General features: G+C 62.5%; 1 protein-coding gene and 1 long non-coding RNA gene across 20 annotated transcripts in view; one reads left to right on the top strand and one right to left on the bottom strand.

Moving 5' to 3' along the window:
* Window positions 1–3,053: 3,053 nt before the first annotated feature.
* Window positions 3,054–22,711, top strand: part of PHLDB1 (pleckstrin homology like domain family B member 1) — a 31,812-nt gene continuing 12,154 nt past the window's right edge. For 7 of the 19 annotated variants that reach the window (XM_078379540.1, XM_078379544.1, XM_078379538.1 and 4 more), the window contains exons 1-9: window positions 3,055–3,211; window positions 7,397–7,472; window positions 8,605–8,728; window positions 8,976–9,146; window positions 16,869–16,994; window positions 17,529–18,883; window positions 21,075–21,338; window positions 22,110–22,250; window positions 22,537–22,674. In XM_078379540.1, coding sequence (XP_078235666.1) covers window positions 7,413–7,472; window positions 8,605–8,728; window positions 8,976–9,146; window positions 16,869–16,994; window positions 17,529–18,883; window positions 21,075–21,338; window positions 22,110–22,250; window positions 22,537–22,674 — 2,379 coding nt within the window. In that variant the 5' untranslated portion in view covers window positions 3,055–3,211; window positions 7,397–7,412. Of the gene's footprint in view, window positions 3,212–6,453; window positions 7,018–7,070; window positions 7,286–7,396; window positions 7,473–8,604; window positions 8,729–8,975; window positions 9,147–13,399; window positions 13,725–14,911; window positions 15,049–16,868; window positions 16,995–17,528; window positions 18,884–21,074; window positions 21,339–22,109; window positions 22,251–22,536; window positions 22,675–22,711 lie in introns of those variants that run through there. The other 12 variants (XM_078379547.1, XM_078379545.1, XM_078379537.1 and 9 more) reach the window with 10 other exon arrangements.
* On the bottom strand, window positions 11,851–14,697 carry LOC144584106 (uncharacterized). Its single transcript, XR_013538163.1, has 2 exons — window positions 14,456–14,697; window positions 11,851–12,096 (listed from the first exon to the last, which is right to left on the bottom strand). It is a non-coding gene; the product is annotated as an uncharacterized LOC144584106 (long non-coding RNA).

Genomic DNA, 22,711 nt, shown 5'->3' with positions numbered 1-22,711 from the left:
GACCAAGGAGTGATGGGAACCATTCTTTATAGCCAAGGAGAAGCTTTGGCCTTAGGAAGGTGTCCTCTGGCGCAGTTGGGACATGGATTCTCGCACAGAGCCACTAGCTGACTGTCCGTTATGCCAGTGCTTAGAGATTCCTCTTCTGCCTGACCTGTGCTCCGTGTGGGTGCCTGGCCCTCCTTGTGCAGGCTTCCGCTCCACCTCCAGCCTGGATGAGCAGCCTTGGCCTCTTGGCTCACCAGCATCAGAGGATGGGAAAGGCTGAGGCCAGCACCTCCCTGGCATCATCCAGTCGAGCAACAGCTCAAGCCGTCTGGGAGAGGGGCATGACTTGGACTTTGAAACCTCCCAAGGCAGCAGAAGGCCATGGCAGACTCTGCGCTCATTGGAATACCTTCCGCCCTTGACTCCGCTCTCCGCTGGGCCCAGGGGCCCACCCAGGCCCCCTCAAGAGCTGGAGCTGCTGACCTTGTGTTGGAACGTTGCTTCCTGGTAGCAAAGATGAAGAGATTCATGGGGCGGGCTGGGGGGGGAGGCAGAGTCAGGATGGCTTCCAGAGTTTGCTCTGGGTCTTTCTGTGTAAAGTGGACTGAAGGAGCAGGGAAAGCAAAAGAGGCCCATGAACTCCCCCTCCTCCCCGAAATCCTTTCCGGGTGATGTAATGTTGAGCTCTCGTTAGGCTGGTCCCCTGTGAGCAAATTTGTTTTAGTTGGAGAGCATTCTGGTGGCCTGTTCCATGGGCTCTTTCTTGAAAGAGACTGTGCTCTGAGTGGGAGGTGGCGGGGGGGTTGTCTTCTGCTTGCATCAGGGAAGCTGGCCAGTGGGTGGGTGGGTTTCTTGCCCCAGTGAGCATCACCTTTGGCACCTTCTGCAGCTGGCCTGCCTCAGCTGTGTCTGTGCAGAGGCTTTTCTGCAACTACTCTTCCTGCAAGCAAACAAGGATTGGCTTTTGCAGGAGAAAGAAGGGCAGCCTCTCAGAGGTGGTGTGTGTGTGTGTGGTTTTATTCAATATAGTTGCTGCCTTGTCCCCTCCTGGAAGTCTTGCGGAGGCGGCTTGGTGTCCTCTGCCTCTGGAAACCCCCGGCCTTCTGCTATGGAGCCTGTTGTGCAACACAGGGCAGGGGTTGATGGGATTCCAGATGTTAATGTATCCAGCTTCCCACGTTCCCAGATTGTGGAAGAAGGGTGTGTGTGTGTGTGTGTGTTGTGCTGAAAGTCTGCAACTTTCTTCTTGAGCTGTAATTCCCTGCAGGTGGATGTGTGTGAAGACCAGACAGGTGGGCCCTTGTGCCATCTCTGGGCCCGTAGTGTGTCTCTGTTCATTGCCCAGAATCTTCTTGAGGTGGTCAGATTCCCCCACCATGTGACTCGGGACAGGAAGCTGGCTAAGAGAAAAGCTCTGGGTTGTCTCAGGCCCAGCCTCTTGGCGCCCTCCATTTTTCACCCTCCCACTGATGTTTTCCCAGCGACTGCCTTTCTGAATCAAGCCAGGTGGGACCACAGGCTGGGCAGAGTTTATGGGCTCTGGGCAGCCCTCTCCCCTCTCCAGGAAGGAACCCTCTCTGGCCTTGTGCATCGTCTCCCCCCGTCTTGATAGCAGAGATCCATTAAAAGCCCTGTGGAGCCTGGATCTTCTCCGTGTGGTGGAAAAGAAAAAAACAGGCAGCTAAATGACTAGGACAGGTGAGAGCCACGGGCTGTGTTCCTTCCAGCGGAAGAGCCGCCCTGCTGGTTCAAAGCTAACTGCATGTGGGAGAAGCACCTCTCTCTCCAGCCCACTGCCCTGCCCTGTTTCCAAGAGCAGCCAGCCAGATCCGCCTCTGGGAAGCCTGGAATGAGGGAGAGCAACCCCACAGCTCTTGGGATTCCCTCTGGAAGGCTACGGGCCCCTGGGGTGAATAATATCAATTTTTAAAGACCATCCAGTCAATTCGCACTTATGGTGACTTTCCAGGATTCTCTAGGCAGCCTCGGACTGAGGCTGAACCCAGGTGGCCCAGACATCACTTGTTTGGTCCGTGCACTTGTAATCTCCAGATTAGACTACTGTAATGCGCTCTACGTGGGGCTGCCTTTGAGACTGATGCAGAAACTTCAGATAGTCCAGAATATGGCAGCCAGACTTCTTACAGGGGTGAAAAGGTAGCACCATATCTCCCCGAGTCTGGTCGACTTGCATTGACTGCCCATTTGTTTCTGCATTGATTTCGAAGTCCTAACAATGAAATATAAAGCCCTAAATGGTTTAGGATCTCGCTATCTGGCAGAGTGCCTTCTCCCACCCAGTTCCGCCAGAGTCACTCGTTCTAGCCAGGCTGGGCGGCTGAGGGGCCTAACGCCGAGGGAGGTCCGGAAGGAAAGAATGAGCAACATGGCCTTATCGGCAGTGGCCCCTTGCCTCTGGAATAACTTGCCTGAACCGGGGCCCTGCTTGCCCTGCTGGATCGCTCCTCATGCCGCCCTCCAGGGATCATCGGGAGCGGGGAGGGGCGACAGGTCAAGGTGCTTGGCGTCCGGCGTCCCAAGAGGAGGGGTCCGCCCCATCCTGAGGGGCCCGCGCCACCGCCAAGGTTGGCTGTGGGGGCGGGCACATCCTGCCAGGGCCCGGGGCCTTCCCCACGGCTGCCCTCCGGGCCCCGACCCCCTCCGCTCTCAGGGAGGCCAACGTCTTTTCCGGTGGCCGGACGGCTCCGGTGACAGGCAGGGCCTCTCCGGTTTCCAGGGGCTGCCTCCTCTCCGGCCCAGGGCCCCATCGGGAAGAGAGGGGCGGGCGGACGGGCGGGCGGGCGAGCGAGCATCCATCCAGCCGGTGGCAGGTCAGGCCAGGCCGGGTAGCTGCAGCAAGGCGGCGGCTGACCCAGCCTGGCACGGGGCGCGCTCCCCCCCCCCATCCCCCGGCTTCGGCGCACGCAGGGCCGCTAACAAAGCTCCAGGCGGGCGGGATCGGCCGGGCGGGTGGCGGGCGCTGCTTCTCTCCCGCCCCCCCCCCGCTCGCCCGCCTCTGCTCTCCCTTCTCGGCGGGCGACTCAGAGGGGCGGCCCCTCGCCGCTGAAATAGGAGCCCGAGGACGGGGCGGGGAAGCGGGAGTCCGGCCGTCGCAGGAGCCCGAGCAGGAGCCGGCAGCGCGACGCCCGTGCGCGGCGCTCGGAGGGGCAGCGGGGAGCCCGAGACAGGACCCTCGACGGGGAAGGTACACCCCGACGGAAAGGTACACCCCGACGGCTGGTGGGAATGGGGCGCCCCTGCACGCCCCCGCAGTCTCTTTCCCTCGCCCTCCGTCCTCTCCGCCCGCGCCCGAGACAGGAGAGAACCCCGCACCCCCAGGGTTGTCCCGCCTCGCCGTTTTTCTACGTATTATTACGGGATTAGTAGTAAGCGACGTCCAGGATCAAAGAATAGACGCTGGGTCTCTGCGCAGGCAGCTCTTCGTGTAGTGGCGCGGGGGTCCGGGGTGGGTGGCGAGAGGCCCTCCTAGTCCGCGCCCGCCCGCTCGCCGGCCACTGCTTGCCGGTCCCTTCTCGCGCCAACCAAAGTCCCTGCATGGTACCTGAAGGGGCACCTGCGGGAGAGGGCAGCTGCCCCTTCCCTCCGCCCGCCCGCCCGCCTGCCCCGCCCGCCGCCTAGACGTGGCGCATTCCGGCCATTCCTTGCATTTCTCTGCCTAATCCGCGGGAGATTGGGGGGGGGGGGATCCAGTCCACCTGCGAGTGCGGGGAGGGGGGAGCGCTGGGAAGACTGGAAGACGCAGGACTCTCTGGCACTGCCGTTGCCCGGGTGTGGCTGACAAGGGGTGGGGACTCGTCTTAGCGGAGGGCTTCCCCTGGGGCAAACCCCATCAGCTGGTGTGTGTGTGTGTGTGTGTGTGTGTGTGTGTGTGTGTGTGTGTGTGTGTGTGTGTGTGTGTGAAGCTCAGCTGTCACAAGGGGAATTTCTGAGCATGCACAGATTGCGTTTCTCACCGTCCCCAAATGACCACAAAATCCCTTGCACACTCTACGAGTGGCAGGACAGGTTGGGGGAGGACGAGAACAAGAAGAGGGGCCTTTCTCCCCCAACTGCCTTTCCCAGCTTCCTGCCCATCACTGGGCTGATGGGGGTGGTGGTAGTGGTGGTGGAGGAAGAAAGACCAGACCAGCCACAGAAGCCTCCATCAATTCTCTTAGGGGAACCCCCCCCCATGTGGAGGGAGACCTTTGCTTCTAGACCCCCCCAGGGCCTCTCTCCTGCCCTGTGGATGGGGTAGTTGTAGCCAAAGTAGACGAGGGTATAGGGCTCAGGGGGCTTGCAAAGACCTGGTGATACCAGGGCCTCCCCCCAACCCAAAAGAAGCAGAGACACCCAGGCGGCTAACCGGCTGCCAGCCATTTCTGGGAATGTTTTCCTTGCCTTCCTTCAGAAAGCAGCCATCTGGCAAGGCAGAAGAAAGGAAGGCCTTTCCCAAGCCCTTGGAAGGCAGAATCCAAACCGTTTTCATTCTCTGGAGAAGGGCTTGGCTACCTTGCTCTTGATGAATGGTGGAATGGACTGCCACCATCAGATGACAGGAGGGAATGGGGGGGCACATCAACAGCTCTGGGGGACTGGGGTGGGTGGGTCATCACGCTTCTTTTGCCCTTCCCATCTTGGGTGCCTGGGCGAGAGCTTCCGGTGGTCTCAGGGTGGTGAGTCCTGTTGGCCCATCCTTAAGCCTGTACACTCGTCTCCAACTGCAGATGGGGGTGGGTTGCCTCCATCAGTGCGGCTAGTGCTGGCAAATGGGGGAGGAGGGACCGGTTGACTGGCTGCATCAGCGCATTGACGAGAGGCCTAGAGCTGGCCTACAGAGAGGCCCTGTCGCTCTTTGAACAGCCCCGTCAGAAGGGTCACCTTTTAGAGGCATCTGAGACCTTCCTGTCTCTCCTCCCTCCCTTGTCTATTTCCCTCCCTTCTATAGCATTTCACAACAAGTGCCATTTCTGGGAAGGACAAGACACCCACAGACACATCCTGTCCTCTTCCCCTTGTTGTCCTTTGGCGAGGGACTCCTTTTCAGTTTCAGATCCAGAGTGACGTCTGTTTCCAAAGAAGTCGCCAAGCTAGTCTGTGAACGGGGAGAAAAGGGAGGTCATGAGAGAGAAAGCAGGCAACGTCTTCGACCTCCCTGGACAGCCTCTTCATTCAGTGCGAACTTTCTTTGGTCCAAACTTGCTTCTCCAGATGCTTCCTCCATGACCTTCATTTCCTCCTTTTTCTGAGCGCTCTGTTCCCAAGGCTGGAGCTGGGTGGGAGGCTTCAAAAGACACCCAAAAACTGGGGGCCACACACAGCGTGGCCAGAAATCCATTTGCCGGCAGCTGGGCCAAGGGGCGGACTCCTCCCTTGTCCTGCCGAAGGGGCTGGAAGACCCTGTCATGGAAGGCAGGAAACCCCCTCTGAGCAGAGACCCTGATTCCTTGGGGAGCGCGAGGGGGAGGGGGTGGGGGTGGAAGGAGACTTTCCTGCTCCGAGGGCGGGGCCAGCCCTGCTTTGTTTTTCCTCTGAGTGGAAATGGACGTGGTCCCTGCTGCTGCTGCGGTCCGCCTGTTGCCTTGGCAACCTCTGACCTGGGCCTGCCTCATCCCTGGGCCTGGGTGGCGTGTGGGACAGGAAGGGCTGCTTCCTCCCAGCGACTCAGGGGCTCCAGCTGCCCAGGGGACTGGCCGCCAGCACCTCCCAGCTGCCTGCCGCCAGAGCTCCTGCCCTGGCCCTGGGGGTGTCCCTCCAGGAACCAAGAGGCCTCTTTTTGGAAGGCCCGTTGTGGTGGGTGTCCAGCCCCTGGCACCTTGGGCTTAGGCGAGGGGGGCAGGGCGGGGAGGGCTCCTTGCCCACCCTGTGGAGAGGAGCAGTTTGGGCCTGGCCTCAAGAAGGAGGTCTTGCGCTGCCAGAGGGCCTTTGGACCTACCCCTTCTCTCCTGTGTCCCACCATTGGCTTTCTCTCCCCCTCCCTCCCTCCCTCCCTCCTTCTGGGCTGCCAGGTGGGGGCTTGGGGCAGCCCCTTCACAGCCTCTGGCCACGCAACGTCCATGGGCGGGCAGCCTAGACTTGGCCCGGCTCAGGATCAGGCCTGCCGCCCCCTCCATTCCCAGGCTCGCTGGCCGGCCGGCCGGCTGGCTGGCTCTCTCCTCATGGGCGGAGGGCAGCTGAGGAGGAGCACTCAGCCTGGGAAAGAAAGCCAGGTCTCGGATGGTGTCCAGCTCCCCCAGAGCGGGGCAACACCAGGATACTGGGGTGGGGGAGGAAGGCAGGCAGGCAGGCAGGCAGGCAGGCAGGCAGGCAGGGGTCCCTTCCTCCCACACCTTTGCCTTTTTTTCACGGGGTGATGGTTGAGGGCGTCCACCTCTCCCCCCCGCCCCCCCGCCGCCGCCAAACGTAGCGCTTGTGGGAGTCGTCTCCATCCCAGCTCCCGGGAGCTGGAACGGGCCCTTTGGCATTTGCTGCCCGGCCGCTCCCCGCCACACAAGTGCCTCATTCTCTGGCAGCCGCGAGAAGAAAGGCGCCTTGTGGCTGGCAAGGTGGGGGTGGCCCCGCGCTCCCCTCCTCCTCCTGCCCAGAACAGAGGCTGCTTGTCAGGGCGGGCGGTGCTTGCCATGCCGGCCCTTCGCGCTGGAGGGTGAGGCGGAAAAGAGGGCAGAGCAAGCCGGAGAGCCAGCGAAAAACTCCGCCCGCCCGCCCGCCCGCCCGCCCGGCCTCTTCTTTGGATCCGGAGGCTCCGCCGAGGGGACCCGCGGGAGGACAAACGAGTGGGGCTCCCGCCTTCTGGGCAGGCGGAGGAGAGGGAAGAAGCCTCCTTCGTGCTCGGGGGCACCGAGGCCGGTCCCAGGGCTGTGGACCGCACCGGGAGGGGGCTGCTCCGCCGCCCGGTCCGGACGGCGCGGCGTTGGCGCTCGGCCTGTAGGCGGCGCTCCAGAGACGCCCATTCGGGCCTCCGGAGGAGGAGGAGGAGGGGGCGACGGCGGGCGAGGTATGCTGGGGGCGGAGTCAGGAGACCCACAATAGGTGAGAACCCCAGACAATGGAGCCGAGGCGGCGGGGGCTGGAGCAAGGTCGGGGCCGCGCCCGGGAGGGAGTTGCTCCTCGTGCGCGCCTCCCAGGGTCGATGCTCCCCCAGCACAAGGCGTCCTTCCAGCCCCGCTCACCTGGGAAAGCGGCGGCGGGGGGGGATTAAGAGGGCGGCCCCCCTCCTTTGGGGTCCTGGATCCGAGGGGGCCTCGTCGGGCCATCCCCAGGAGGGGCTCCTTCCAGACAGAAGGGCCGAGAGCTGGGGGTCAGGGCAGGATGGTGGGGCGGGGCTGAGGGGGCGGGGTGCCTCTCGGGAGGGGTTGTGTTTTGGGGGCGCTCCCTCCCGCCACGAATAGAGCCTCCCTCTTTGCTCCAGGAAGGGGACTTCGGCCATGGAGACCTGTAACCGCCGTGGGGCCAACCCAGCCCGCCCGACGCCGAGCCCCGCCAAGGTGAGCGGACACTCAGGTGGGGTGGGAACTGGACGGCCCCCTTGGGGGCGGGGGCGTGCTCTGCCACCCACCCCTCGGCGGTGATGAGAGGGCAAAAGCCTGAAGGCTAAATCTGGGAAAACAAGTATCCCGAGGAAGGAAGGAAGGAAGGAAGGAAGGAAGGAAGGAAGGAAGGAAGGAAGGAAGGAAGGAAGTGGGGGCCTTTTGAGAATGCCTCTTGCTCTGGGGTATGGGGTCAAATGGCCAGATGTCACCTTATTACCTTTTTAATGGGCAACAGGTGAAGAGTTTGGACAATCTGGAGTGAAACCAGTGTTAAATGTGACCGTTTGCTGTTTGGATTAAGGCAAATCTTGCTTTATGCTCCTCTTCTGGTCTAGAGTTTATTTTATTCTTTAGGGCAATCACGTTGCCCTGTAGCTGGGCACATTTTTGGATTCCAGCTCCTAGAATCCCCCTGTGGGTGAATCGCCCTGCAGTAACCATGCTGGCTGGAGGATTCTGGAAACGGTAGTTCCTCCCTCCCCTGAAGCGCTTTCTCTAACCTCTAGCCAGGGAAGCCACTGCCGGAAGGGCACAAAGCAAAGGTTCCCCCTTGGATTCCTGGGCAGACTCGGTAGGTTGGTGGCTGAGCCCAGAAGGTGGGAGGAGGAGAGTCAGGCAGGCTCCCTAGCCAGAAATGGAACAAAGAAACACTGAATGCTCTTTACAACACGAGAGGAAAAGGGGGGCCGTGTCGATGGGTGGGTGCTCCACTGAAGCACCGGTGGCCCCACCTGCACCCCGAGGGCCGCCACTCCTCCTCCATGGCCTCCTTTCCTCCCTGGCTTCTCGCCCGAGGCCCGGCCCTTGCTGCCACCGGCTGCTTAGAGGGATGGATGGTTAATCCCTTTGGGCTAATTGGCTTCTTTGCGGATCCTGTTAGAGGGAGCCTGGGCACCAGGATTCTTCCAGGGTCAGGGACCGCTCCTTCCTGCCCCTCCCCTCCTGCATCCAGGACTCCCCTTTACAGGGCCCCTTTACCCTCACCCTTCCTGCCACCTTGGGAGGGTGGTTGGGGAACCCACCGCAGGCCCTCCTTCTGGCTATGAGAGCCCTCTTCTTCTTCTTCTTCTTCTTCCCTGTCCGGCAGAGCGGGCTGCTGGACCTGACGGAGACCGGCAAGGCCCTGAAGGTGCAGGCGGAGAAGCCCCACCTGGTGAGCCTGGGCAGTGGGCGGTTGAGCACGGCCATCACCCTCTTGCCTCTGGAAGAGGGTAAGTGCCCAGGGGGTGGGGGTGGGGTGTGGGGTGTGGGAGGGAGGGCAGCTTGCCAGGGATGTGGTTCTCTCTGCCCGGCCCCTTCTGGAGGGCTCGGGGGGGCCCTCAACCCAGGGCCCCGGCTCCTTTGGCTTCTTTGGGGCTGGGGCTGTGCCCCCCCCCCAGTCCTCCTTAAACAGAGGATCCACATGTTAGGGTGAGGACAGCATCCTGCTGAGTCCCTTCTGCCCATGTCTCCTTGCAGGCAAGACGGTGCTGGGCTCAGCCAGTGGGGATGTTCTGCTGCAGGGCCCTGGGGTGGCCGCCAGGCATTGCTTCATTGAGAACATTCAGGGGACCCTCACACTGCACCCCTGCGGCAACCCATGTGCCATTGACGGGCTGGCCATTACCCGCCCCACTCGCCTTTCTCAAGGTAAGGGATGCCTCACTTGGCTCATCTCTCTCCCTATCTCTCCCTCTCTCTCTGTGTGTGTATCTGGTGGTCCCAAGACTTGCTGGGGGAACCGTCAGTTGCAAATGCTCCACATGGGTCCCTGCATCAAGTCAGTTCATCTCACAGTCAGTGGAGTGGGGAGAGAGTTGTTACAAAAGAGTGCATGCCCCATACCTGAGTCCCTTGCTGCCTTGCTTTTTGTTGGGGGTGGGGCGGTTGGAGGTCTTCCACTGCTGATAGTTTGGAGGGTTTGCTGCTTGACCCTGCTATCATGAAGCAGCCTAGCAGCACCCCCCCTCCCTGCTCAGGTACGCCAGGGGGCCGCTTTCCAGCCCAGCCGATCCGTTTATCTGCGCCCGTCTCTTCTGCCGAAGGACCGAGCCACCCAAGACCCTGGGCTCAGCTACAGGGCAACGGTCTCCCTGCTTTCCATGCACTTGACCTCCATAGGTCGGTCCTGTCCTGCCCTTTCCCCACAGCTGAGTGTCGCTGCAAGCTGCAGGGCAATTGTCCGGCAGCTGGAAAGGCCAGGGCTGCCTGCATTGGCCAGATGGAACTGCAGCTCCGTGTCTGACCAAGCAGGATCCATCTCTCTCTCCCCCCCCCCCATCTGAAAGGATGTGCCCACCAGCAGACTTTGGGGGCTTCCCGGGGGGGCAGTTTGACATTGCCTCTAGTGATCCCCCAAATCCTGACGGAGGCAGCCTCACCCTTTCTGGACTGGGCAACCAACGGAGCGAGCTGCTGCTCCCTGCGGGGGGGGGGGGGAGACCAATCCTCCGGCTGGCTGTGCCGCTTTGCCTCGGGGATGTCCTCCTGGATCTGTGGCCCTCTTTGTCCTCAGCTGCCAAGGAGGGAGGATCCACCAGCACAAACAATGGGGAGCCTGAGGGGCAAGGGAGGGAGGGAGGGAGGGCATCTCTTGGGCCTCCTGGGTGGGGCAAAGGGAAAAGTGCTCTCTCTCTCTCACTCCCCCACAACCCTGTCCTTCCCCCCCCCCACTGCCAGCCGCCATGTCCGGCTGGCATTTGCTTCTCCAGGCATTCCTGCCTGAGGCTTGCCAGCCACAGCAGGGAGCCTGTTCTTTGGCTTGCTGGTCTTCCCAAGAAGGGAGGGAGTTTGGTGCCCGCCCCACCCGTTTAGAGCTCTAGCCCGTTTGAAAAGCCCTGCCGGCTATGCTGCTGCCAGGACCTTCCCGGGGGGGGGGCTCCTCCTGCACCCAAGACCAGCGGGCCAAAGGTGGCTTCCCTTTGGGATTCTTTGCAGGGCTGTGGCCTTCGCTGAAGTGAGAGAGTTGGCCAGGAATGTGGGACGGGGGTTTGGTGCACTCCTCCAGCCAGAGAGCTGCGTCCTCCTTCACTGCCTTAGTCACTTAGACCGTGGTCCGGATGGGGCAGAATGGCAGCCCTTTTGGCCTCAGCACCTTCCTTCCTTCTTTCCTTCCTTCCTGGAAAGGCTGGAGGTGCAGGCACAAATTCTGGGAGACCCTCAGTAGTTCTGAAATGGAGTTCTGCAGCCACACCTCTTCCTCCCCACAGGTGCCAAAGGGGGCAGGGACACTTTTTACATTTTCCAGTCACCTCTGGGATGCTCTCTCTCTCTGTCCCCCCCCGCCCAAATTGCTAATTGCTACTTTTCTCCTGCTTGAATCAATGTATCTGTTAAAGCACATAGACAACAAAGCTTTTCAAGGTGCCTTTTCGATGAAATTTCCCAGAAATTCTCAGCCAGTACATTGGCTGGAGGATTCTGGGCATTGTAGTCCAAAACACACCCACTTCCCAGCTCTGGGAGAGATGTCCAGGCAGCCCCTCCCTCCCTCCCTCCCCGACCCTGCCCTCCCGCGCCGCCTCCTGTCTTGGAGAGAGCCCCTCTAGGCTCTGCCTCACTCTCTCCACCCAGCGCTCCCTCTGTGCTCCTGCACCACCGATCGCAGGGTCAGATTTTCCAAACAGGCTGGGTTTCCTGCCTGAATCACATTCCTTCTCTGCCAGTGCCCCAGCCAGACAGTAGAAATCTTTCAAAAATTAACAGCCACGTGGCCTCCCTGGGCCAGGAGGGGGAAAACCACTGAGCTACTTCTCTCCATGACGGAAGTCGATCCCAGCCAGGCGTGGGCTGACACCTCTGTCCTCGCTCGCTCACGCACCAGGCTGGAGAGAGCCAGAGAGAGACACACAGATGTGCTCAGAGGGATTATCCTCCCCCACAGCACCCCTCACTGCACACCAGGCTGCTAAGCTGTGAGCTCGCATGTGGGCAGGATCAAGCCAGCGATGGGGGGAGAGGCAGCAGCTCAGCTGGTCAAACCTGCGCAGGGGTGCTGGGGAATCACCTTGGTTGCCCTCCTTTCCAATCCATGCCGCTGGAGGCTTCTTCCTTGCTCAAAGCATTGACCCTGCGTCTTGAGGAAGCTTTCCCTTCAGTGCCGGCCACAGAGGAGCTGAAGGATCACCTGGCCTTGTGACTCCCGAGAGGAGACCATTAGGAAGGGCTCGTGTGGGGCAGAGCAGGCAAAGCCAGGTGAATGGGGTTCCCCCCCCCCATTTCCGGCTCCTTCTAGCGGCATCTGAGCCCGGCCTTGTGCCCTCTCCTCACCGCCCCTTCTATGCTTGATGGTAGGGCCAAGGCCTTATTAACCCAGAGCAGCCCCTGGCAAAGTGGGCAGATTTTGAGGAACGGCTGGGAAAATACCATTCTGACACTGGCTTGTCTTCCTAGAATCTCTGCTTGGATTTGCTGGGGGGAGTGTTCCCTCCTGGGCTTAGGTTTATGCAGATTTGGCTGTGGGCTTCAGCAAGAACTGGTCTAGTGTTTCAGCTGCTCCTCAAGCCCACTGGCACTGGCTGGTCTTCCCCTTCCAGTAGCTTGTTGTGCTTCCCTTGTGCTGTTTCCACAGTTCTTCGGCTTGCTCCAGCAGGTTCCTTCACTGAGTTACAAAAAACATTCAGCATCAGGACAGCAGAAATAGCAACTCCCTACAGTATAATACTAAAAAAAAATTGAGCTGCATAAAACCAACCAGCCAGGTAGAGGTGGCACAGCCACAGAGAGAATTTGCTCAGGAGACAGGACTTCAGCCTCTCTGGGGAGAGAGGCCCCCTGCACTTTGGGGCTGCCAGGGAGTTGGGAGGGGCCCCAGGAAGGGCTTGGCTTCCCCTGAAGGGAGAGGGACTGCTTGGTGGCTGCAAAGGGTGAATGGGCCAGCGGTGTGGTCCCATAGCACCCCCAGGAGAAGGGAATGGCAAACTGCTTCTGAATACGCTGGTTCCTAGAAAACTCTGGAAGAGGTCATGATTCAGAACTGGCCCGTGATTACTCCAAAGGAGGCCGGTTGGCCCCTTCCCTGTTATCCTCCTCTGGATTCCTTCTGAACCAGGCAGGCTTTACCATTTAAGCTGGGTGGCTAGAAAAGGGGCTCTTAATCTAGGAGGTGTTTACTTCAAATTGCTTAAGCATTTGCTATTAGTTAATTTCCTTTCCTTTCCTTTTTCCTTTCCTTTTTTTTTTTTTTTTAAGACTGGTACTTTTAAAATTCTTTTAATTGTTAGTCACCTTGACTCCTGCTTTGGGGAGAGATTTGAGCTAAAAGTCTCATGAATAAAATGGACAAGGTACCAGTCGGCTACTTAGGTGTGGGAGGGTCTCCCTGCTTTGCTTAGGGCTAGAAGCCGGATTCTGTTCTCTGGGCTCTGACCCTTGCAGGTGCCAGCCAGCCTTCCTCTGTGGTCTGTGTGTGTGTGTGTGTGTGGGCGCCCGCTTGGAAAACTTCTCCTGGGCTTGGGTTTGGTCTTTTGGACTCTTCTGGGGAGAGTCGTGTGGTGGACACCTGTTCACCCCATAGTTCCTTTTCTGGCCATGCGTTGCTGGCATCTCGGCTGAGGTGGGAGGGTGGGGTGGATGCTGATTTCCACCCTTTCCCTTTGGGAAGCAGGATTGTAAGGGAGACCCCCGGGAAAACGTCACCCTCCCACCGTCCTCCCACGGCTCCAGTCTCTTCGGGCAGGCTGGCCCCATTTTTTGACCCAGAGATTGGCTTCGAAGTTGAGGCCTCCGCGTGGCCCCCAGGGGTGCGCAGACAAGGTCACGCTCCTGCCTAACAAGGAGCAGGCCTCTGTCGGGAGCAGCAGCCTTACGCCGCCGCCTCCTCTTCAAACAACCGGCAGGCACGAAGAGAACCGGAGCCTGCTGGGCAAGGCGCCTGGGGCTCCGCTGCTGCTTGGCCCAAGACCAGGCGAGGCCCCGCGATGCGCTCCGGTTCGGCCCCGTCCGGGCCCAGCTCTCCCCCGCCTGCCGCTCCCGGGAGTCCGGCGAGGAGGGTCGGCGACGCCCCGGGCCGGTCGCGCCGCCGAGGAAGGCCAGGAGGAGGGCGAGGGCGGCAGCGGCAGCAGCAGGAGAGGAGGAGCCGGAGCCGCCCCCTGAACAAACAGACCCCGCCAGCTGGGGCCGGCCTTGGCACCGCCGCGGCGGGCGGGCCGGCGGGCGGGCGAGCCAGCCAGCGAGCGGAGCAAGGCGAGGCCGGGCTCGGGCGGGCAGGCGCGGCGGCAGCGGCCGGTGGTGAGTGCGGTGCCCGGCGGGGCGGGAGGGGGCGGAGGTCCCCCCCTCCGAAGTGGCGGAGGCGCAGGGCGAGGCTCACGCCGGCGCTCCCCCGCCCTCCCTCGGCGGCCGCGGGCACAGGCGCTCCCGGGGCCCGACCCGGCCGGCGCCGGCGCTATTTTTAGGTGGCCCCGACGGCGTGGCTCGGCGTGCCGGGCTGGGGAGGGCTCAGCCCCGCCCGACTTCGATGCTGGGGGTGGGGACCCGACGTCCCGATCGGGTTGCCCGCACCGAGGGGAAGCGAGAAGGGGGGGGCGCCCCCTCTTGCTCATCCAGCGCCGGCCCCCTTTTGCCCCCGGCGGCCGATCTGAACCCAGGCGCCCGGGGCCCTGCCCTGCCCCTTCCCTTCCTCTCCCCGGGGTTGGAGGGGGGACACCCTTCCGGTAGTCCGAGGCCCGCGGTGGACACACGCGCGCACACACGCACGCACGCACAGACACACGCGGCCGCCCGAGCCGGGGGGGGGGGGCCCGGGGCCTCGACGGAGGGCCTGCGCGTGCCGTTGGCGTCGCCCTGGGGGGCCAAAGACGGCTGGGATGCCCAGGACGAGGGTTTCGTCTTTCCTTCCGGGGGGGAGGGAGGACATTTCGGGGGGCGGGGAAGACCCTCCGCCTCAATCTCAGGCGGGGAGCGTTGCGGGGGGATCCAAACCCCAAGCGTGGAGAGAAGTTCGGCTTCATGCTCTACCTTACCGGGTTGTTGTGAGGAAGAGAAAAGTTTCCAGGGTGATGCTGCAGGTTAAGGAAGAGTCGAGCGTGGATGTGCCCCGCCCCGCCCCGCCCCAAGCAAGCGGCGGGGACCAGACGGGGGTCCAGATGGGGGCAGCCCCGCCCTGGCTGATGGATCTCCGCGATCCCGCCCCTCACAAAAGGCCGGGGAGGGGGCGCGAAGGAGGCTGAGGCCCGGAAGCCGCGCGGAGCTTTCCAGAGAGGGTTGGGGGGGCGCGGGGGGGGAGGAGAGAGGGTTTGGCCGTCTCCGACTGGTCCACAGCTGGGGGGGGAGGGAGGGAGGGAAGGAGGCACGGCCCCCGGTGACGCCCCCTTGCCGTCCCCTCCCCCCTCCCTGGCTGCCTTCCAGCTGCCACCCGGCGAGAACCGTCTCCCCTCCCTCCGTTCCTCCCTCTCCCCCCCCCAACCACCCACCCACCCCCGGGGCCGCCACCTGTTCTTTCTGGGGCTTGTGCGTATTTCCGCCTCTGCCAGGGCTGGAGAAGGGCCGGGGCAGCGCCGGCCTCTCCCCGCCGCTCTTCTGCCTCCTGACGGGGGTGAAGGGTTCCCGGGTTAAGGTAGGTCGAGGTAAACTCTCTCCCCCCTCCCCCGCGCGCCCCCCCTTCTTCCTCGGCCTGGCCAATACTCCCGGCTGCAGTTTGCCCAGGAGGGCTTTCTGCTGTCCGCCCGCGGGGACGAAGGGGGCTGCTCCCCCACCCAGAGTCCCCTCCAGGCCGGGTGGGGGGGGGGGAAAGAGGCTTTGAGTTCCTCCAACCCCCACCCACCCCCACCTCCCTTGCAGCCCATCCGAGGACCTGCTGGGAGTCCTGGAGGGGGAGAGAGATTCAGCAGGGCTGCGGTGCCCCAAAGGCAAAGTGGTTTTCTCCTGTCAGGATTCCCTGCCCTGGGACTACTCAGGAAGGAACCCCACCAGAAAATCCTCTTCACTAAAGCCCCCGCCCGCCCGCCCTGCTTCCCTCCCCCTCCCCAGTTTACAGCCGAGGGCCTGGTGGGGTCGGGGGGGGGCAACTGGAGCCCCTGTCCCCCCCACCCCCAGGGTGGAGGCACTGCCAAGTCAGTAAGAGGCACTCATGCCCCTGCTGTGGGGGGCTCCTGAGAGGAGGTGCAGCCCCCCCCCAGGGATCCCTCGCCTGCCTGAGTCAAGCTCTGCCAGCAGATGTAAAGCAGTTGTGGGAAGGCTGGGCAGTTTTAGGAGAAAGATTAGCCCGGTTCCATTTTTAGCAACCTTCAATTTCATTTGTTTATTTCAAAAACGGCTAGGAAGCCTGGTGCCAGCAGAGCATGGTGTGTTTTGCCTTTTTTTTTTTTTTTTTTTTTGGTGGGGTTTGTGTCTGTCTGTGTGGACATAATTTGGGAGAGGAGCCAGTGCTTTGCTCTCCTTCTCGCCTGACTCCCCCTTGGCGAGGCACAGGTGGGTGGGTGGTAACGGCCGGGCTGACAGTGACGAGTTCCTGCAGTGGACGCGGGCCGGGTTTGGCTCCTCGGGGTGGCAGGACCCTGCCCCCTGTGCCTGTCGAGGGGGCAGCCGCCGGACCCGTTCCTTTTCCTGGAGGGGCGGCTTCGCCAGGCAGCCGAGGGCAGGGGGCCCAACCTGGATTCCTGGGCCGCGCGGAGCAGCAGGGAGGCCCCCTCCGCCGCCCGATGGAGGAGACCAGGGATCCCTGGGCCAGCCCTCCCTCTGGCAGGGCAAGGGTTGGTCCTGGCAGGGCCTGACCCCTCTTGGAGAAAAGATGGCTCTGGGGTGGGGTGAGTCCCAGCAAGAGAGGTGGGCACGGAAGAGGCGCAGTGGGACCTGACAACGCTCATGCTCCGCACACCCCACCTCCGTCCCGCCTTATGCTCGGTTTAGGTGCAGGCCAGCCCGCTGCAAGAGGCTTGTCTGCCAGCCAGGGAGGCCGGAATGTTCTTCCCTCGGGCGCTAAATTCTCTCCTTCAGCCCCAATGTGCGAGCCTGGCTTTGATCCACAGGCCTGGTGTTTGTGCAGCCGCTGGGGGGGGGGGCCCTCAGGCAGCAGGCCGACCAGCACGGGGGGGGGCAGGTGAGGAAAGACCAGCAGTTTCATTGCCCAGCGCTCTCTCTCTCTCTCTCTCTCTCTCTCTCTCTCTCTCTCTCTCTCTCTCACATACACACACACACACACACACACAGAGGACACTGGCCCTGTTGTTCCACCTAAATCTCCCCGCCAGCATCTGAACCCCCGCCCCCAAAGCTGCCACGACTGCCCCCAAGGCATCTCCATGGCCCCAGGAGGGCAGCCCAGGGCCCGGGGCCCAGTGAGGCTGCTTTCCTGCTCCGCCTCCTGAGACCTCCTGCTGAAGCTCTCCCTCCCTCCCTCCCTCCCTCCCTCCCTCCTTCTTCTGTCTCCCCTTTCAGGGTGCATGATCTGCATTGGCCAGTCGACGTTCCTTCGATTCAATCATCCGGCTGAGGCCAAGTGGATGAAGAGCATGATTCCTGCCGGGGGTCGAAGTCCTTCAGCCCAATATGGGCTTGCAGCAGGTGTGTGTGCATGGGTGTACATCCATGCCTGCAGGCAGGAACCGATGGGAATGGCTGGAAGATCAAGTGGGATGAACAGGAGGAACAGCTGAGGGACCCTGGGGGGGGGAGGAGGAGGTGTGGCCCCTGCTGTGTTTGCAATGGCCCCCTTTTGCTCTGGAGGCACCCCTGCCGCTTGGCTCTCTTCCTAGTGGTGGGGCTGGCAGATGGCAGGATGGGGTTTGCGGGATGCAGCTCCTTTTATTGGGGGTTGAGGTTGGGGTTGTCCCTTTGGGCCAGACCTGGAGTTTTCTGGGTGGTTTCGAATTGTGACCCACGACAGGGCATCTCGGGCAGAGCCAGAGAGCAGGGCCTTTGGTGGCCTGCTTTGGCAAGGAAGGGTTTTCAGCTGGTTTGCAAGAAATGCTGCTGCAGAGCCCCCCTGCCTAGCACAGGGACCCTTCTGGTGGGAAAGGAGGGTTATGGGGCAGGGTGGGGTGGGGGGTTGCCACCTCTGCCTCCTGTCCTCATCCGCCTCGCCTCGCGTTTCTGCAGAGCCCCCCAGCCTGCTGAATGGCAATCGGGAGGAGCCCCGGCCTTCCCAGCAGAACCACCGCATCTTGGTCAGCTCCATCGAGCGGGACTTGCAAGACATCATGGACTCCCTGGTCCTGGAGGAGGACGGCCGGCCCCCTAAGCCGCCCCCTGGCACGGCTCAGTCACCAGACCTCTCTGTGGTGAACGGCGGCAGGAAGGGCAGCAACCGTCACCTGCTCTCCCCACCCCAGAGTCCTGGTGCCATGTCTGTGGGATCCAGCTACGAGAACACCTCCCCGCCGTTCTCGCCCCTCTCCTCGCCGGCCAGCAGCAGCAGTGGCACGAGCCCCTCACCAGGTAGCCACGAGCAGGGCCCTCCCCTCCCACCGGTGGTCCCCGTTCGCTCCTCCAGTTTCAACCATACGATGCTGGCCTCGCCTGGCACGCCTGGCCTGGATCTCTTGAGTGGCCCCGGCAGTTCAAGCCCAGCCCGAGGACCTGGGAGCCCCCGGACAGCACCAAGAGCCATGCCTGAAGGCCTTCGAAGCCCGACTCTGGCTCGCAGGGCTCGGCCTTCCGGGGAAAGCCCCCGCCCGGCCCAGCAGAGCTCCCTGCGGCCCCTTGGGTCGAGTGAGGCGTCTCGGGCCCGGCTGCCCAACAGTCCGCCGTTCGGCCCCAAGTCCCAGCTGCCCTCTGCCTCACGGACCAAGGCGGCCCCCACCCTGCAAGAAAGGCCCCCCAGCCCCTTCTTCGAGGGCCGGGAGAGGCCGCCCAGCTCAGCCCGCCACGGCCCGCCGGGGAAGGCCCACCAGGCCACAGAGAGCACGCACAGCGGCCATTGGGCTCGGCCTTTGCCGGCCCCCGAGAGCCCCCGGCTCAGCCGGAGATCGCTGGAGAGCATGCGGGACCTTCCCCCCATCAGCCCAGCCCTGTCCCGCCGGGCGGCCTCCCCGGCCACCCTCAGCAGCCCCTCCTTGCCAGCCAGAGCCAGTGAGAGCGCTGCTGGGGCCTGGCGACGAGAGGCCCTCGAGGCGTCTCTCCCCCCGGCTCCCCCGGCCACCTCTTTCGCCCTGCGGGGACGCAGCCCTTCGCCCACTCTGCTCCTCGGCGGAGAGCACCCCCAGCCAAAGGCGGGCAGCTTTGGGACTGGCTTGAGCCCGGCGGCCAGCCTGGGCTCCTTGGCCGTGCCCTCGGCCTCGCCCCGCCAGAGCCCGCTCGGGCGCCGCAAGTTCTCCGGAGAGACCCCGCTGCCGGGACCCCCGCGGGAGCGCAAGCACAGCATCTCGGAGCTAAGCAGCCAGGAAGGAGACCTGCTCGAATACCATCGCTGGCAGCGCCAGGAGCGCCTCCGGGAGCAAGAGATGGAGCGGCTGGTGAGTGTGACTGGCGGTACGGGCCCCCCTTTTAGGTCTGTAGCGCCCATACCCCCAAGAGGGGAGGGGAGGGGAGGGGTGGGGTGGGGTGGGGTGGGGGCTGCCTCGGCCGGCTTGGGGTTACGCACAGGGGCTCTGGTTGGACTGCTTTGGAGAGCTTTGGTGCCAAAGGGCGGAGCAAAGGGGGGCAGGGGAGGGGGCTGCCACCCTCAGACGGCCGGATGGAGCTGAATTCGCACATGTACCTCTGTTGCCTTACAAGGGGTGGCTCCCCAAGCCGGAGGAGCCTCCCGGTGGTCCCCTCAGCCTTTCCCAGGAGGTCCTGTCGAGGGTGCTTCCCTCCGGCGTTTGCTGCCTTGTTTCAGCTCTGGCCACCTACAGTTGACTCTGAGTGAGTCTCCAAAATCCCTCCCCTGAGCCAAATCTCTCACCCCTACCGATGCCCCTGATCCTTTCACCCTCGCCTCTCAGCCCCCCTCGCTCCCCAGGAACCGTGTAGGGGATCCCCCGGTGCATCACGCCCACAAGCCCTGGAGCCTGAGGCCCGCTGCCTCGGCAGCCTGCAGCAGCCGCTTGTCCGCCTTCGGCCGGGCCTCCTCCCTCTCGGCCTGGGCCAAGCCCCAGCAGGCTCTTGGGAGAGCAGGCGGGTGTGTGTGTGTGTGTGTGTGTGTGTGTTCCTGTCGAGAGCCCAGCCAGCACAGCCCAGCGCAGGGAGCCGGAGGAAGGCAGGGAGCCCCTGAGTCTCGCACAGGCAGAAAGTGCCCCTTGACAGCCATCTACGTGTGCCTCACTTCTAGTGGTGGGAATAATCCTGCATCAGGGGTCTGGACCGAGGCCTCTTGTCCCGGGTGCTTCATTGCACCCTTCTCCTCCACAAGCTTGTTCAGAAAGTCGGGGTGTGTGTGTGTGTGTGTGTGTGCGCGCGCGCACACATGCAGTGTGGTGAGCATGGCTGGGTGGCTAAGCAGCTAATGTTTGCAGCTGCCAGCCTTGGACACCGTGGCCCCCAGCCCCCGACAGAGAGGTGGGGAAACCCCACTGGTGCCCCACTCGGGTCTCGAGCCCAGAGTCTGCCTTTGGGCTGGTGAGGGGCTACCTTGGCCAGTCCCTAGCTGGAAAAGCTAAGCCCCCTCCCCACAGCTTTTGCCACAGGAGGGGGCATGCCCTCTCCTCCCTTCCCCTTCCCGCCCTGACGGTGGCTAGGCACTGACTCACATGTGTGGCTTGTTTGCACAGCTTGTGTGATTCACAGGCTAGAAAGAGATGGGGTGGGGTGGGGGGGTTTAACGGAGCCTTCTTGCTCCTGGGCCTGCACCCGGCCATTAGCCATCACATGGCAGCCAGGGAGGGAGGGAGGGAGGGAGGAGGAGGGCTTTAGGAGCTCAGCCTTTGTTGGGAGAGGCTGGAAGTGTCTGTGCGCTTGGCTTGCAAGAGGCCGGGGGTGGGGTGGGGGGGAGAAGCATCACTCTGCACAGCAGCAAATGTGATGATGAGCAGCCTAACTATGAGGTAGGAGTCTTCTGCCAGCCCCCCCCCCCCGGCACCCTGTTCAGCTGGAATAAAGGGTCGCCATGTGGTCCAAAGGCAGTACATTTGTAGACCCACTAAAAATGTTCTCCGAGCTTTCTCACTGTGTGGGGTGTGTGCGTGTAGGTGCCTTTCTCAAAGGTTTCTGCCTTCTTCTCTCCTGGGTGTCTTTTTAAAAAAACTTCTTCTGGCCCCAGCACCCAGAAAATGTCTTCGTTTCTTGACCCTCATTGAACTGCTGGGTGACTGGGTTAGAAAGGAAAGAGAGTTTATGTGCTTCCAATTCTACTTTTCTCTTGTAAAAAGTTCAAGGCAACAGCAACCCAGGAAAGCAAACAGAGCACAAGGCGCTTTGGTGACGTGAAGGAGCAGCGTTAGGTCCTGCCCGGGATTGCTCTGGGTCCCTTGAGCTGCCCCACAACCCGCTTTGAGATGCTTGGGTCCCTTGAGCTGGACAGGCCAGCCTCTGGAGAGCTGAGCGGTTTAGGTCTCTGGCTGTGGAGGCAGAGGTTGGGAGTGCAATGCCTTACTGTGCTTCTTTGGTGGGCTGGACGTGGTGATCCAGAGGGTCTCTTTCAGCTCTGCTGGTCTAAGGTGGTTTCTCAGCCTTCCTCCTCCTCCTCCTCCTCCTCCTCTTCTTCTTCCTCTCTCCCTGTGTGCTCAGGAGCGCCAGCGGCTGGAGACCATCCTCAACCTGTGTGCTGAGTACACGCGTAGCGATAGTGATGCCGGCCGGGACCACTGCCCCTTCCCGAGTGGGGCCGAGACCCCCACCCAGCCTGGGAGGAGGCCATCCAAGGGGTCGGCCAGTCTTGGGGAGGCCAAGGAGCGACTTGTGAGGTCCCGGGGGCTGCACGAAAGAGAGGGGCCGGAGGAGGACCACCTGAAAGAGGAAGAGAGCAGCAGCACCGAGAGTGCGGGCCACGAGGTGAGGGGGCAGGAGGGGGGCTAGCCCCCCTTAGGAAGAGAGGGAGGGGGTTGCAGTGACTCATGACAGCAAGGTGCTCTCCAAGGTGCCCATGCGCCCACCCCCAGCTCCTGCTCTTCCCCAAGCAGGTGGATCCAGGGTGATGGCGGAGCTTTTTATTCCTCACTTCCAAGAACTCATGGGGGGGGGGGGGGAGACAGACGGAGAGGCGACAGTCTTGGCTGAAATGGCAAGTGTGGAGGCCACGCAGTTGGCCAGGGAGTCTGCATGGGTGGACTGCTGCCCCCCCCGAGGGGAACAGCTGGAGCAGGTCTTCCTTGAGCTGATTTGGGGACCGAGAGAGGCTGGGAAAGGGAGAGGCAAAAGGCAGAAGCCTGGTTGGAGTTAGCCTTCCCTGTTAGCTGGGGGGGTGGGGGGGTGGGAGAAAGAGTGGGTTCCCAGGGAAGGGGAAGGAAGAGCCCTTGATCCAGACAGGAACAAAAGCACGGCCGAGAAGTGGGCAGGAAAATGGAACAAGATAATGGGAGACGCCTCCAAGCAGGCAGGGTCCGGACCCGACTCCTCACTTGCCTTTGGTCGGCCAAAGTCTTAGCTGGCAACATATGCGCTTTGACCTGTGGACGTTGCCCCGTTGAGCTGGTGGGCACTTATCCCGCCCCCGTTTCCTTGTGGAAGGAAAGTCTGGCAAGGCGCGCCCTGGGCCACTGCCATTTCTGTGGACGAGCCCGATGGCAGTGCGTAGAGCTTAAGCCTTGGCCAACCTTTCTGCAGCACGATGAGCCGCCCGGGACGAGAGGTGCTCCGGAGGCAGCCTTGCTGGAGGAGGAGCGTGCCCGCACCCTGGCCACCATTGACCAGCTCAAGAGCCGTGCCAAGGAGCTGGAACAGCAGCTGCAGGAGACAGCCCGGGAGGTGAGGCATCAGGATGGCTTGCCTAGGGAGGGGGGGCGGCGCCTAGGAGAGGCTGGTAGGAGGTCTGCCTTCCAGCCTTTCCTGCTCACCAAGGAGGGTAGGAAGTGCTGGTCCCCGGACCAGCCGGGACTGCTCCCCTTACATCCCACACCCACGGTGGCCCCTTCTGGTTTCCCCTTTGAGGAGAGCCCTGCAAGGAGGGGTCACGGCTCTTCCTGGAGGAGGGGTTAAAGAGGGAGAGGGACCACCCCAGAGCGTGACAGGGCAGCTTTCCTGCCCTCCCCAGGCGGAGATGGAGCGGGCCCTCCTGCAGGGGGAGCGAGAGGCTGAGCTGACCCAGCTGCAGCAAGAGCAGGAAGTGGCTCAGCGCCTGCAGGAACGGCTCTCCAGCCTGGACGCCGCCATCCATCGGGACCGAGACAAGGTAAGCAGCTGGCTCAGCTGCTCTGCCCTTCCTGCGC

This window comes from Pogona vitticeps, chromosome 8 (genome assembly GCF_051106095.1).
Source record: "Pogona vitticeps strain Pit_001003342236 chromosome 8, PviZW2.1, whole genome shotgun sequence".
Lineage (NCBI taxonomy): Eukaryota > Metazoa > Chordata > Lepidosauria > Squamata > Agamidae > Pogona > Pogona vitticeps.
Note: the sequence above shows the minus strand (reverse complement) of the source record. Positions and strands in the feature narration are given on the sequence as shown.